At 37.4% G+C, this 11,150-nt stretch overlaps 1 protein-coding gene across 3 annotated transcripts; it reads left to right on the top strand.

The window, feature by feature from the left end:
• The first annotated feature begins 2,439 nt into the window (after positions 1-2,439).
• On the top strand, positions 2,440-9,414 carry LOC137041302 (uncharacterized). Of its 3 annotated transcripts, none has more exons than XM_067417426.1 (17): positions 2,440-2,718; positions 2,854-3,541; positions 3,656-3,751; positions 3,913-4,146; positions 4,289-4,439; positions 4,556-4,687; positions 4,795-4,890; positions 5,001-5,129; positions 5,250-5,354; positions 5,556-5,675; positions 5,825-5,920; positions 7,791-7,892; positions 7,988-8,107; positions 8,248-8,343; positions 8,449-8,577; positions 8,658-8,747; positions 8,843-9,414. In XM_067417426.1, the coding sequence occupies exons 2-17, from the start codon at positions 2,966-2,968 to the stop codon at positions 8,866-8,868; spliced, it is 2,298 nt and encodes a 765-aa protein (XP_067273527.1). In that variant the 5' UTR covers positions 2,440-2,718; positions 2,854-2,965; the 3' UTR covers positions 8,869-9,414. The 3 variants fall into 3 exon arrangements, with proteins under 3 accessions (XP_067273527.1, XP_067273526.1, XP_067273528.1); XM_067417425.1 differs by having other exon boundaries at positions 4,289-4,448; XM_067417427.1 differs by lacking the exon at positions 7,791-7,892 and having other exon boundaries at positions 4,289-4,448.
• Positions 9,415-11,150: the final 1,736 nt, after the last annotated feature.

Raw genomic sequence — 11,150 nt, 5'->3', positions numbered from 1 at the left:
GCTCATCTGTAGCCTATGTGTAATGATATGGGTTTGCATTTATACTCAATTTAGACTTGGGCACTTTTGCAGGAAACTAAGTTAATTTACAACTCAACTCAGCTCTAAAGTAGGCTACAGTAGCAAAAGAATTAAGACCTGCTCCAAACAGCACCAACATGGCAAAAAACAAAACATGTGCCTATATTTGTGTGTGTGTGTTCTCCATGGAAAAGTTTAATTCATTCATATCAAGAGGTGGCCAGGCTGGACCCTGATGCTTTTAATAAGAGGTGTTTATTCAAGAGACACAATAGATTATTTTAAAACTTGAAGACGATTTCTCTTTTGTCAACAACTAGATAGTGCACGTATCCAGTGCATACGCCGAACCCGTCTTTCCGCGTTCACTGCCAAAGGAGTCCTTTGAAAGGCTCACGCGCATCTGAAAGGAACTTAGAAAGTGAAGTATATCCGCGACTTGGCAGTTGTGTTTTCAATTTAAGCTTGATCTTCAGAAATGTAGCGATACTGCCCAACACTTACAAGGAGAACTGATTGCGTGTGTGACAGAGCTTCTGCATGCTTCTGTTGTGTGTCATTCAGCACGATTCCACCTATCCCACCTTCACTTACTGCAAGTTGATCGATAAAGAATTGTAATACAATTTTAATTTTGTGATACGACGGTCTTCGCATTTCATTTGGCTGTTGGCTGAAATTATATTCAACCCGCCAATGTGGCTAGTGGGAGTGGCATTTGGCGGGCTGGCGGGTGTTAATGTCAAGCCCTGGTTATGACATTACTCTGTGCGTTTGCTCAGCGCATGCTGTGACACTTGTTCACAATGCTAAGAGTAAAGCGCTTCTGCCAAATAAAACCGGAAGCCGAAGGTAACGCATATATGACGCAATTGACAGGTGACTCCCTGAGACGCTATGCTTAGATGCCCCGGCTCCTGGGTTAAATAGCAATTTTCTCACAATTTACAAATGGTTGGAAACATTTGGGATATTGTAAGCAGTCAACTGAGCAAAAACATATAACACTGGCCTAGTGTTTTTTGAATATTTTACTGCAAAAATACTACATAGTGCACATTTAAGCTGTACATGAGTTCTGGGCAGGTCTGACATTGTTGGGTTGTTGGTCATGTGACTTCACATTTATTTCCTGATACTGCCTTAACACAATGATGACGTCAAAGCTCAGAAATTACAGGCAAGTACATTTTTGAAAAGCTCATACATGTTTTACATATCATTTAAGGGTTATCTATACATATACATTGAAGTTATATTAATTCATGGTTTAATCTGTTGTCACATTTTTTATTTTGTGACAACAGATTAAATTATTATTATTATTTATAATAATTAATAATTATAGACTTAATTATTATTATTATTATTATTTTTTACATAATTGACATTGATTTTTTTAATACCATACAAACATAGGCCTATACGTAATCTCTGGGTAAAAATGTGTTTAAATGGGTTAATGTAGGCCTATCTGATTTAAAAAAAGTTTAAGATCGAAACTGAATCTAGATTCATTATTCTCTATTCGGGGTCTCCATCTAGTGGTTTTATTGGGTGGGGTGGTGGCAAACCACACGAGGACACGCACGCATATCCTATAGGGATTGCGTGGGGTACCGACCATATGCGAATGCGGAATTTACGGATCCGATTTGAGCTTCGGATGCGTTCAAATATTTGAACTTGAGCGATTACATAGTATGCGACACGCCGACCGGATGTGTAGCCTATTCCAAAGTTGTCCAATCAAATCAGTGTGCGCACAAGTTGAGCATTATTATTCTTTTTGTTTATCAGGTTTTATTTTGTTTTACAACCTTTTAAAAAATGCATAATATATGAATATTAAATTATATATTTTTCTAAATAAATCTGCCGAATGGGTCGGGGTCAGCCGGTAATTAAAACACACACACACACACACACACACACACACACACACACACACACACACACACACACACACACACACACACACACACACACACACACACACACACACACACACACTATATTCAATATGTGACTAAGAGTAAACGGTGTTATGTAGTGCTGATATTAGATAGGTCAGCGGCTGCTGTCTGGCTTGTGTAGCTAACGATCGCTGCGCCGCTCGTGTTTGTGTGCGTCTGTGAGAGTGAATCACAGTTCACCTTAGTAGTTTAACTTATGTGATCTAGTTTACTAGTTTGAGGCGGCTGGTCCGGTCCTATGGCTGTTGGAAGAATGAACAGATCAGAGAGAAAAAAAAACAATTAAAAGACGCAGTGTGTCATGTTTTTGTCTACCGTATATGAGAAGGTTGCGATATGATTCTAGAGATGTATCAATCATACAGAATGGGGGTATCTGAGACCGCAAGATCTCCCATGTTGCAGTGTACGATCATAATAACATTTCCGTGCGACTGCCACTAGGGGGCAAACTCCGACAGTCGTGTCCGAATGTCGTGTGGAGTGGAAAGGCGGCTTTATGTTTAAACAGTAGCCTCGAATCTTATTTTACGCTTTTTCTTCATTCTTTTCATGTCTGCGCGCAAAACTATTTCTAAATAGTTATATTTCATACGCAAATAAATTGTGACAAACGTGCACTTTGAACAAGGAAGCTGTAAAAAAGACCAAAGGTCAGACTTCTTTGAACGTTTCCTGCCACCTTAACGTTACTATGAAGCACACAACGGATTGTCATCAGGTAAATACAAAAATATATATTTTCAATTCTGTATTCAAACTGTATACGAGTTGTGTATTTCATGATTCTTTTTTTATCACAGTTTCCTAAGATTTACAACAATTGTTTACTTTCACTTTCACTCTCTCCTTTTAGATTTCACAACACACTACTTTTCTAACTTTAGTGAGACTTTGATAAACACATTTGTTGATCTACAACATCAAGACACATATTTTAAAGTGTTTTAGAACGTGTTTTCAGCAAAATGGCAGAGGCTTTACTCGGAGATCCCGACCAGTACAGCTGCTCGATATGTTTGGACTTGCTGAAAGATCCCGTGACAATTCCTTGTGGACACAGTTACTGTAGGAGCTGTATCAATGAATGCTGGAATACAAAGGATCGGAAAGGGACATATAAATGTCCACAGTGCAGACAGGACTATAATTCAAAGCCTTCACTTAACAAAAATACAATACTTGCTGAAATAATGGAGAAATTGAGGAACACAAAGCTACAAGTGTCAGACGCTCAAAGTCTTGCTGGACCTAGAGATATTGCATGTGATTTCTGCACTGGAGAAGTGTTCAAAGCTGTTAAGTCTTGTCTGGAGTGTCGAGCCTCTTACTGTGAAGTCCATGTTCATCCACACTTTAACATTCCAGCCCTGAAGAAACACAAGCTGGTGAAAGCTACCGTCATATCAATATGCCCTAAACATGACAAGCTCCTTGAGGTTTACTGTAGAACAGACCAGAATTGTGTCTGCATGCACTGCTTGATGGATGACCATAAGGGCCACGACACAGTGCCCTCTACAATAGAGCGCAATGAGAAACAGGTGAAGATGTCCATCATTTATTTCTATTTCAATGGCTTATAACTTAACCTACTTACAAAATGCTATTCACAAACATTTTCAGTGAGATTAAACCGACTGATTGTTTGCCCTTAGATGAAACTCACAGACACTCAGACAAAAGTCAAGCAGACAATCCAGGCAAAAGAGAAAGAGCTGCAGAAGATGAAAATGGACATCGCATCCCATTCTGTAAGTTCTGGCTCCAATAACATTAACATTTAAACTGAATGACTGCATTCTTCAGCTGGGACAAGGTTTTAATCACTGGGATGACGGATCTTGTAATTCATTGCAAAAAAACATCTAAGAGATTTAAGAAAACTTTTTGGTTTTGCTTTGGTTCTCTTCAGGATTCTGCAATGGATGCTGTGAAGAACAGTAAAAAAGTATTTACTGAATTTGTCAAACTTATTGAGGACAAATGCAATGAGGTGATTGAAAAGATAAAAGCTCAAGAAAAGGCTGATCTGGATCAGGGTGCAAAACTACAAAAGATGATGGAGGGGGAAATTACTGAGCTGAAGAAGAGGGAAGGAGTCCTAGAGACACTTCTACAGACAGATAACAACATCCACTTTCTTCAGGTACAACCACCATAAGCAATGAGATTATATATTAAGAGCCAACATTATAAGAACTGTTTAAATATTTGACATTTATAAAAGTGTCTACTATTGCTAGTTCTATTATTATTATTTTTTTTTTTTTTACATTTTACTCACACAGAATTATGAGTGTGTTGCCTCTTCATCTGGATCGGATGAGTTCCCCAGTCTCTCATTTCAGCCTTGCTGCTCCTTTGAGGACATATCCAAACTTGTATGTGAACTTACTGGGAGAATGGAGACTACTTGCATACGGGAAATAACCAAAACAGGTAATAAAGGTACATTTATAAATTACTAAATTAATTTCATGATTTGTAATATTGTAATAATATGTGTAATCGTATTTATGAGTGATGAAATGTTTCCTGTAATATTTTACTTTCAGTGTCAGATTTGTCAATAAATAGGCCTCCATGTGACATCGAAGTTGGAGACAGTGTCCGTGTGAAGTCGTCTGTTGTTATTCCGACACACAAATGGGGATCAGTTTCTAACATTAGCATTGGTGTTGTCAAAAGTGAGAGTACAGACTGATATTTATCTGCTAATTTATATTAGGCATGACAATTCCTGCCATTTGCTCACTAGATTCATGTATATGATTTTTTGTTTTTACTTCTGCAGAAATTCAGGGAAAGTTTTTGACTGTAGATTTCCCAGAACAAAAAAACTGGACTGGTGTAGTTTCAGAAATGGAGCGTGTGACCAGTGTTGGTTCAGGTAATCTACTGTATTCATGGCACAAAACTACACAGAAACGTGTACAACATCAAACTGTTAGAATATTACATATTGTACCTGAGCAGTTTGTAATATTTTGCTTATTTTAGATCTGTTAACAAATAACTCTTCAGTGGACATCAAAGTTGGAGACAGGGTCAGAGTAAAGCCCTCCATAACTACCCCAAAACATAACTGGGGTAGAAACGTCACACATAAGAGTGTGGGTGTGGTAAAAGGCAAGAGTTACAATTTTCCTTGCATAAATCATTCATTATTAACAACAACAACAACAACAACAACAACAACAAAATCCTCATTCAAGTTCAAATTTTACAATATAAACTTGTTCTGTTTAGACATTAAAGGTGATGGCAGTCTGGTTGTTGACTTCCCTGGACATGCAAACTGGAAGGGAATACTCTCTGAAATGGAGCGAGTAACTAATGATGATGAGATAAACGGTAAATACATGTTTAAAAAATCAGTCCCAGCAGAAATATCAGAGTCCATTCTGTAAATATTGTACTTCTACAAAACAGTTAATCTAATGGATGAGGCACAAAGAGTTTAAAACAACCACATTTGATCTATGAGAGAATAATCTATCCATCAAAATAGTCTTCCATCAAACACTCACCTCAGACCTCCATGTGATATTTCAGGATCTTCAAGTCTTGACTCCAATATTAAGATTGGGGACAAAGTACGTGTGAAGCCATCTGTTGTTACTCCAACACACAAATGGGGAGCAGTCACTCACAAAAGCATTGGTGTCGTTAAAAGTAAGAGCACACATCACTTATATTAGTCATGCAAATGTACAAAAATTATGAATGGGGAAATAAACTATTCTAGGATCACTGAAAAAGTGAGAAAAAGCAGCATACTTTAATAAATATACATACATTTATATCTTGTTTTACGTTTACAGAAATTCAGGGTGAGTCTTTGACTGTAGATTTCCCTGAGCAAAAAAACTGGACTGGTATGGTTTCAGAAATGGAGATTGTGGCCAGCGCTGGTTCAGGTAATTTAATGTATTTAAAGACATTGTGTCACATGTCACAGGGGTGAGCGATTTACGGGTAGAATTTTTTCAACGGTAGAGATTTTTGAACTATGGTCTCTATCGCGGTTGCTGTGCTGCACTGTCACAAAAGCTTATCGTTTACTCACATTTTTAAGCATTGCGGTTTAAAAGCAAGTGATTTTAAACTGCTGAAGTGCAATACGCAGCACAAGAAAACAAATGGTGCACTATCAGAGACACAAGCACATAAAGCTGCTGCTCATAGAGCTTGTGAGTACTGAACTGAGTTCTTTTTGCCGCACAATTGTGCTTGAATGGTTAAATACACATAGGCTACGTTTACACTGTCAGTCCAAATCTGATTATTTGCATATCCGATTGGAATCTGATCTAAAATGATTGATGTCCATACTGTGTACCGCAAATGTTCAGATCCGATTTGTGTGTCCATGCAGCTCTTTCGTTTTCCGGAATATCTGCATTGGTTTCTTTAGCAATGACGTTGGTAGGCATAAGCCAAAAATGGCAGCATCAACTGCAACATAGAGGGGTTTGCAATATAGATGTTGTCTTATTTACAACATGACATTGTGCAGTCGCGCTGGACTACTACGTCTTCTGAAGCAGCGGCAGAACCGTAGAAGGCTGGTATGAGTGGCTTTATCCTGTGCTTTCGTTTCCGCTTGTTTCAAAACATGTCTATAATATATTGTAATTTTCTGCTCGACCGGCACTTTGCAACAACACAACCTTGATTCTGCAGCATCTTTCAACATGTTTCCCATAACAACGTCTGACGTGTACGCTTTTCGTGGTGTGAGAAAGTCACAGAAACTGAAATGTTAAACGTATTTCTAGAAATTGTTATTAGAATAGGGTTTCAAACCACATATGAACGTAGCTTGAAACAGATTGTTAAAAATCCCATTTAATTTGTTTTTTGCCCATTCAGACCTGCTAAATCTGATCGGATTTCAATATAGATTGGATGTACACAAAAATCGGTTTTGGACTGACAGTCTGAACCTAGCCATACTTCAAGTATCCTCATAAACAGTCAGTTACGTCTTAAGTTAAAGGAATAGTTCACTTTAAAATGAAATTCTGTCATCCTTTACTCACCCTCAAGTTGTTTCAAACCTGTATGAATTTCTTTCTTCAGCTGAACACAAGGAAGATATTTTGAAGAATGTCAGTAACCAATGAGTGAACTATCCCTTTAATGTAAAGAGTTGTGAAAGAAAATGCATGTTATAGTATACTGGATTCATGCATTTGATCTTAAATTGACAGCAGCTTAATATACCAGCTGTGGTCTGTTTCATTAATATTAATAAAACAACAAAAGAGAGAAAATCTCTCACTGCTCTTGACTGCATCACTTTTACAACTCTTTGTAAGACTGACGACTATGCAGTTTTTTTTAATACATTTGATTAGGCCTCCTGTATACAATTTATGTTGTTTTTCTACTTTCTAGTGCTTAAAGTTTTTGTAGTTTGTTGTCCTTTTGTCTGCAATTAGTTTCTTTGTTCTTATTTTATAACTGACTGTTCTGTAAGCTTGAGGGGCTTTTTAAAATTGACATTGGCTACAAGAGTTATGAAATTTCAGTAGTATCAAAAAAACTGATGTTATAAAAAATCCTTATTTAAAGCAAAAGTAACTACATTGTGATACATATATATCGTTATCATGAAATAAAGTTACTCCTATTGTATATAAAATGTTTGTAATATCACCCACCCCTTTGTCACATAAAAACGTTGGTGTGGGCAAGATCTGTTTTCCCCCCTCAAATAAATAATCTATTTTTAAGCAATCCTCACATGTATGCTTCAAAATATGAACTTGTTCTCTTGTTTAGACATCAAATGTGATCGTAGTCTGATTGTTGACTTCCCTGAACATGCAAATTGGAACGAAATTTACTCTGAAATGGAGCTAGTAACCAAAGATGATGAGTTTGGTAATAATACACAGTACCATTACAGTGTGTCAGTGACATTAAGCAGCAGTTATTAAATCTCCTCTCAGACCCTTGTAACACTCTTTGCATTTCAGGATCTTCAAGTCTGGAGTCCAATATTAAGATTGGAGACAAAGTCTGCGTGAAACCTTCTGTTGTTACTCCAACACACAAATGGGGAGCAGTCACTCACAAAAGCATTGGTGTCATTAAAAGTAGGAGCACTGACTGTATTCATTTAAAAATAAATTAAACGATAAAAACTTTTTTTTTGTAGACTCACTTTATTTAGAATAAAGTACATATATTTGAGGAGTTGATGATGATTTTGATCATTTCTTTTTCAATTCTGCAGAAATTCAGGGTGAGTCTTTGATTATAGATTTCCCTGAGCATAAAAACTGGACTGGTGTAGTTTCAGAAATGGAGCTTGTGACCGGAACTGGTACAGGTAATCTTCCTATGCAAGTTTTGTTTACATCTGTCTGTCTGTCTATTGTTCTTGGGATTGTTCTTGTAGGTAAAAATGGCTTCTGTAATATTTGACTTATTTCAGGTTTGTCAACAAAAGACATTTTAGTCGACATCAAGGTTGGAGACAGAGTCAGAGTGAAACCTTCCATAACTACCCCAAAACATAATTGGGGCGAACATGTCACACACAAGAGTGTGGGTGTGGTAAAAGGTGAGATCTCTGTATTATTCTCATAGACATGACAGACTTAAGGATATATAAACTACTAATGTGTTCTCTGATCTGGCTAGATATCAAATTTGAGGACGTGATTGTGGAATTTCCAAACCACAAAGGCTGGAAAGGGATTCTCTCTGAGATGGAATTGATAAATGATTCAGGTCAGTTAACTTAAGACATTTTATTCTGAACTAGTTTTTGCTTGTGACCAACCTGCAACTAAAATCTTAAGCCTTTCTGTTATAATTGTCTATAGAGGCTGATATTTCAGGATCCTCCTAGATCATGATGTGAATGTGGACTTCCCTGCTCACCTTTTGCTTTTGTGAAAGCTTTTGATCATAGAAACTTGCCTTTTTTAAATTAAACTTGTCTCTTTTTTTGTTGTTGCAAGTTTATAGTCATGTGTCTCTTCCAGACAATTCATTTTTGTTCACATCTGTCTTCTGAACTCAGGAGAGTTATTTGATTAGACTTGTTTTTAAATTCTGTTTCGAAACCAACACTGTTCATATGTTGTTCTGTTCTTGTCATATGTCTTTACTCATATGATTGCATATTTTAATGTACCTACATGGGTGCTGTAATTAGAAAAAATATATTTTACATGTCTTTCTTAAGAGATATATTGACAGACATTGATTCAGCTCAGGGAATATGCACACAGAGAATTCGGTTTTATTTTAATAATCATTTTAAACATTTATGAATTAATTATACATTTAATAATAAATTAAATGTTGAAATACCATACAAATATGCAAATAGTGCTGCTGTTACTAATTTTGTCTTTTGAGTGAACTTAATAAACTGTGCTCTTAAATTCAACCTATGGTCAACCTGTTTTCCCCCTCATGTTTCCCCAATTGAGGTTGTGCCAACACTAAACATTTTTTTTGCTTGTTTGGTATTTGGAAAAGAGGACAAGGAATATGTAGCCATGTAGGTTACATACTTTGGAGTTCGTAAGTACTCATTTTAAGAGGAGTTGTTAAAGGAAGTGTATGTAAGATTGTGACCAAAACTGGTACTGCAATCACTTTCAAATGACTGTAGAGCGATGTATCTCCCCCTAAGGGCCCCCCTCTCCCTAAAGGTCCTGTTCTTCACGATCCCATCTTTCAAACTTTAGTTAGTGTGTAATGTTGCTGTTAGAGCATAATACCTGTAAAATTATAAAGCTCAAAGTTCAATGGCAAGCAAGATATTTTATTTAACAGAAGTTCCCTTTCAAAGCCTACAGCGAACGGTCAGTTTGGACTACATCCCTGCACCTCCTGCTGCAATTAGGTCACTAGAACAGTTGACAAGCCCTCCGCCCACAAGAATACGCAAAAAAGGGTGTGTGGTCTTGTTGCTGTCACACAAGCCTGCAGCAGCCCTCTCAGAAACTGAAGCTTTCGTGCCTTGATCGCCCTCCGGTGACCGGTCCCAGTAGTTGCCCCTCTGTGTTTTCTAATGGACGCGAGGCAAACTAAACATTAAAATTACACTTCAAATATTTTTGCCCCAAAGTTAGTTTGTTATTGAAGGCAGTTATCATGATGATTTCATTTCAATTGTTCCTTTTTTAAAATAGGTTTAGTTTTGCTATAAAAACGGGGGGTGTGACATCATGATTGACAGCTGAGATCGACGTCTTCTCTGAGTGAAGTTGTCACTGAGGCACTAACAGACTTTTTTCTGGATTTTTGGAAGCAGATTCTCTCACAGATGCAGAACAATTAATTATGTTGGTGTGAAAAAAACAGTTATGAAAATGTAAAAATTAAAGCTAAAGCTCCTAGCTTTAATTTTTACACTTTCATAACTGTTTTTTTCACACCAACATAATTAATTGTTTTGCATCTGTGAGAGTGTGGGCTGGATTTTAATATCGCAACTGTACTTCCTGCTCTACTTCCTGCTCTCTACTGCGCAACTCCAGTCGCAAAATCACTACTGCGCAGACTCGGTCCCAAGATATCCGCCCCGTGCAGGCCGCCTGAACGCTTCGAACTGCCAAGCAGAAACGGATGATGTCGCGTCGTCCATATTTTTTTACCGCCTATGCTCTCCCACGTAAGGAAAAGCGCACATTGAGCGCGTGCATCTCCCCGTTACGGTAAGAGGCGTGACCTTTCCGGGCAACGTGCGCTAAGCTGCTGACAAATCACGGGAACTGCTGGCAGAGTCAGAACTCGTTACGTATTTTTGAAGGAGGGACTAAAGGAGGGATAGAACCAGGAAATTATCAGGCCGTTTTTTGGGACAGAACACAGCAGTATACAGTTAAGTAAATTGTGTGAAAAATAGTGTTTTTTTTACACACGAAACATGAACTCATGTTATATTGCACACTGTAAACACAATTAAAGCTTCAAAAACACATGAAAAAAGGGACCTTTAAAGTTCAAATTTATTAACAGCAGATATTAATAGGTGTCTCCATCTAGTAGTGTTGCTTTAAAACACTTAAGTGCAAAGTTCAAAGATCTACCACCTTAACCTGAAACACACTGGTCTCTCTCTTTTATAAAGAAAATACAAAGTTTTTTTTTTTTTTTACACTTCCCAGCTTACAT

This window comes from Pseudorasbora parva, chromosome 15 (assembly GCF_024679245.1).
Source record: "Pseudorasbora parva isolate DD20220531a chromosome 15, ASM2467924v1, whole genome shotgun sequence".
NCBI lineage: Eukaryota > Metazoa > Chordata > Actinopteri > Cypriniformes > Gobionidae > Pseudorasbora > Pseudorasbora parva.
This window is presented reverse-complemented; position numbering and strand designations above follow the sequence as displayed.

Excerpts from the sequence above, each read along its gene's own strand:
- LOC137041302 (XM_067417425.1), top strand. The coding sequence starts at position 2,966 with ATGGCAGAGGCTTTACTCGGAGATCCCGACCAGTACAGCTGCTCGATA. Across the intron at positions 4,688-4,794 it reads TAGCATTGGTGTTGTCAAAA|AAATTCAGGGAAAGTTTTTG; the intron begins GTGAGAGTACAG and ends TTACTTCTGCAG. Across the intron at positions 5,355-5,555 it reads TAATGATGATGAGATAAACG|GATCTTCAAGTCTTGACTCC; the intron begins GTAAATACATGT and ends GTGATATTTCAG.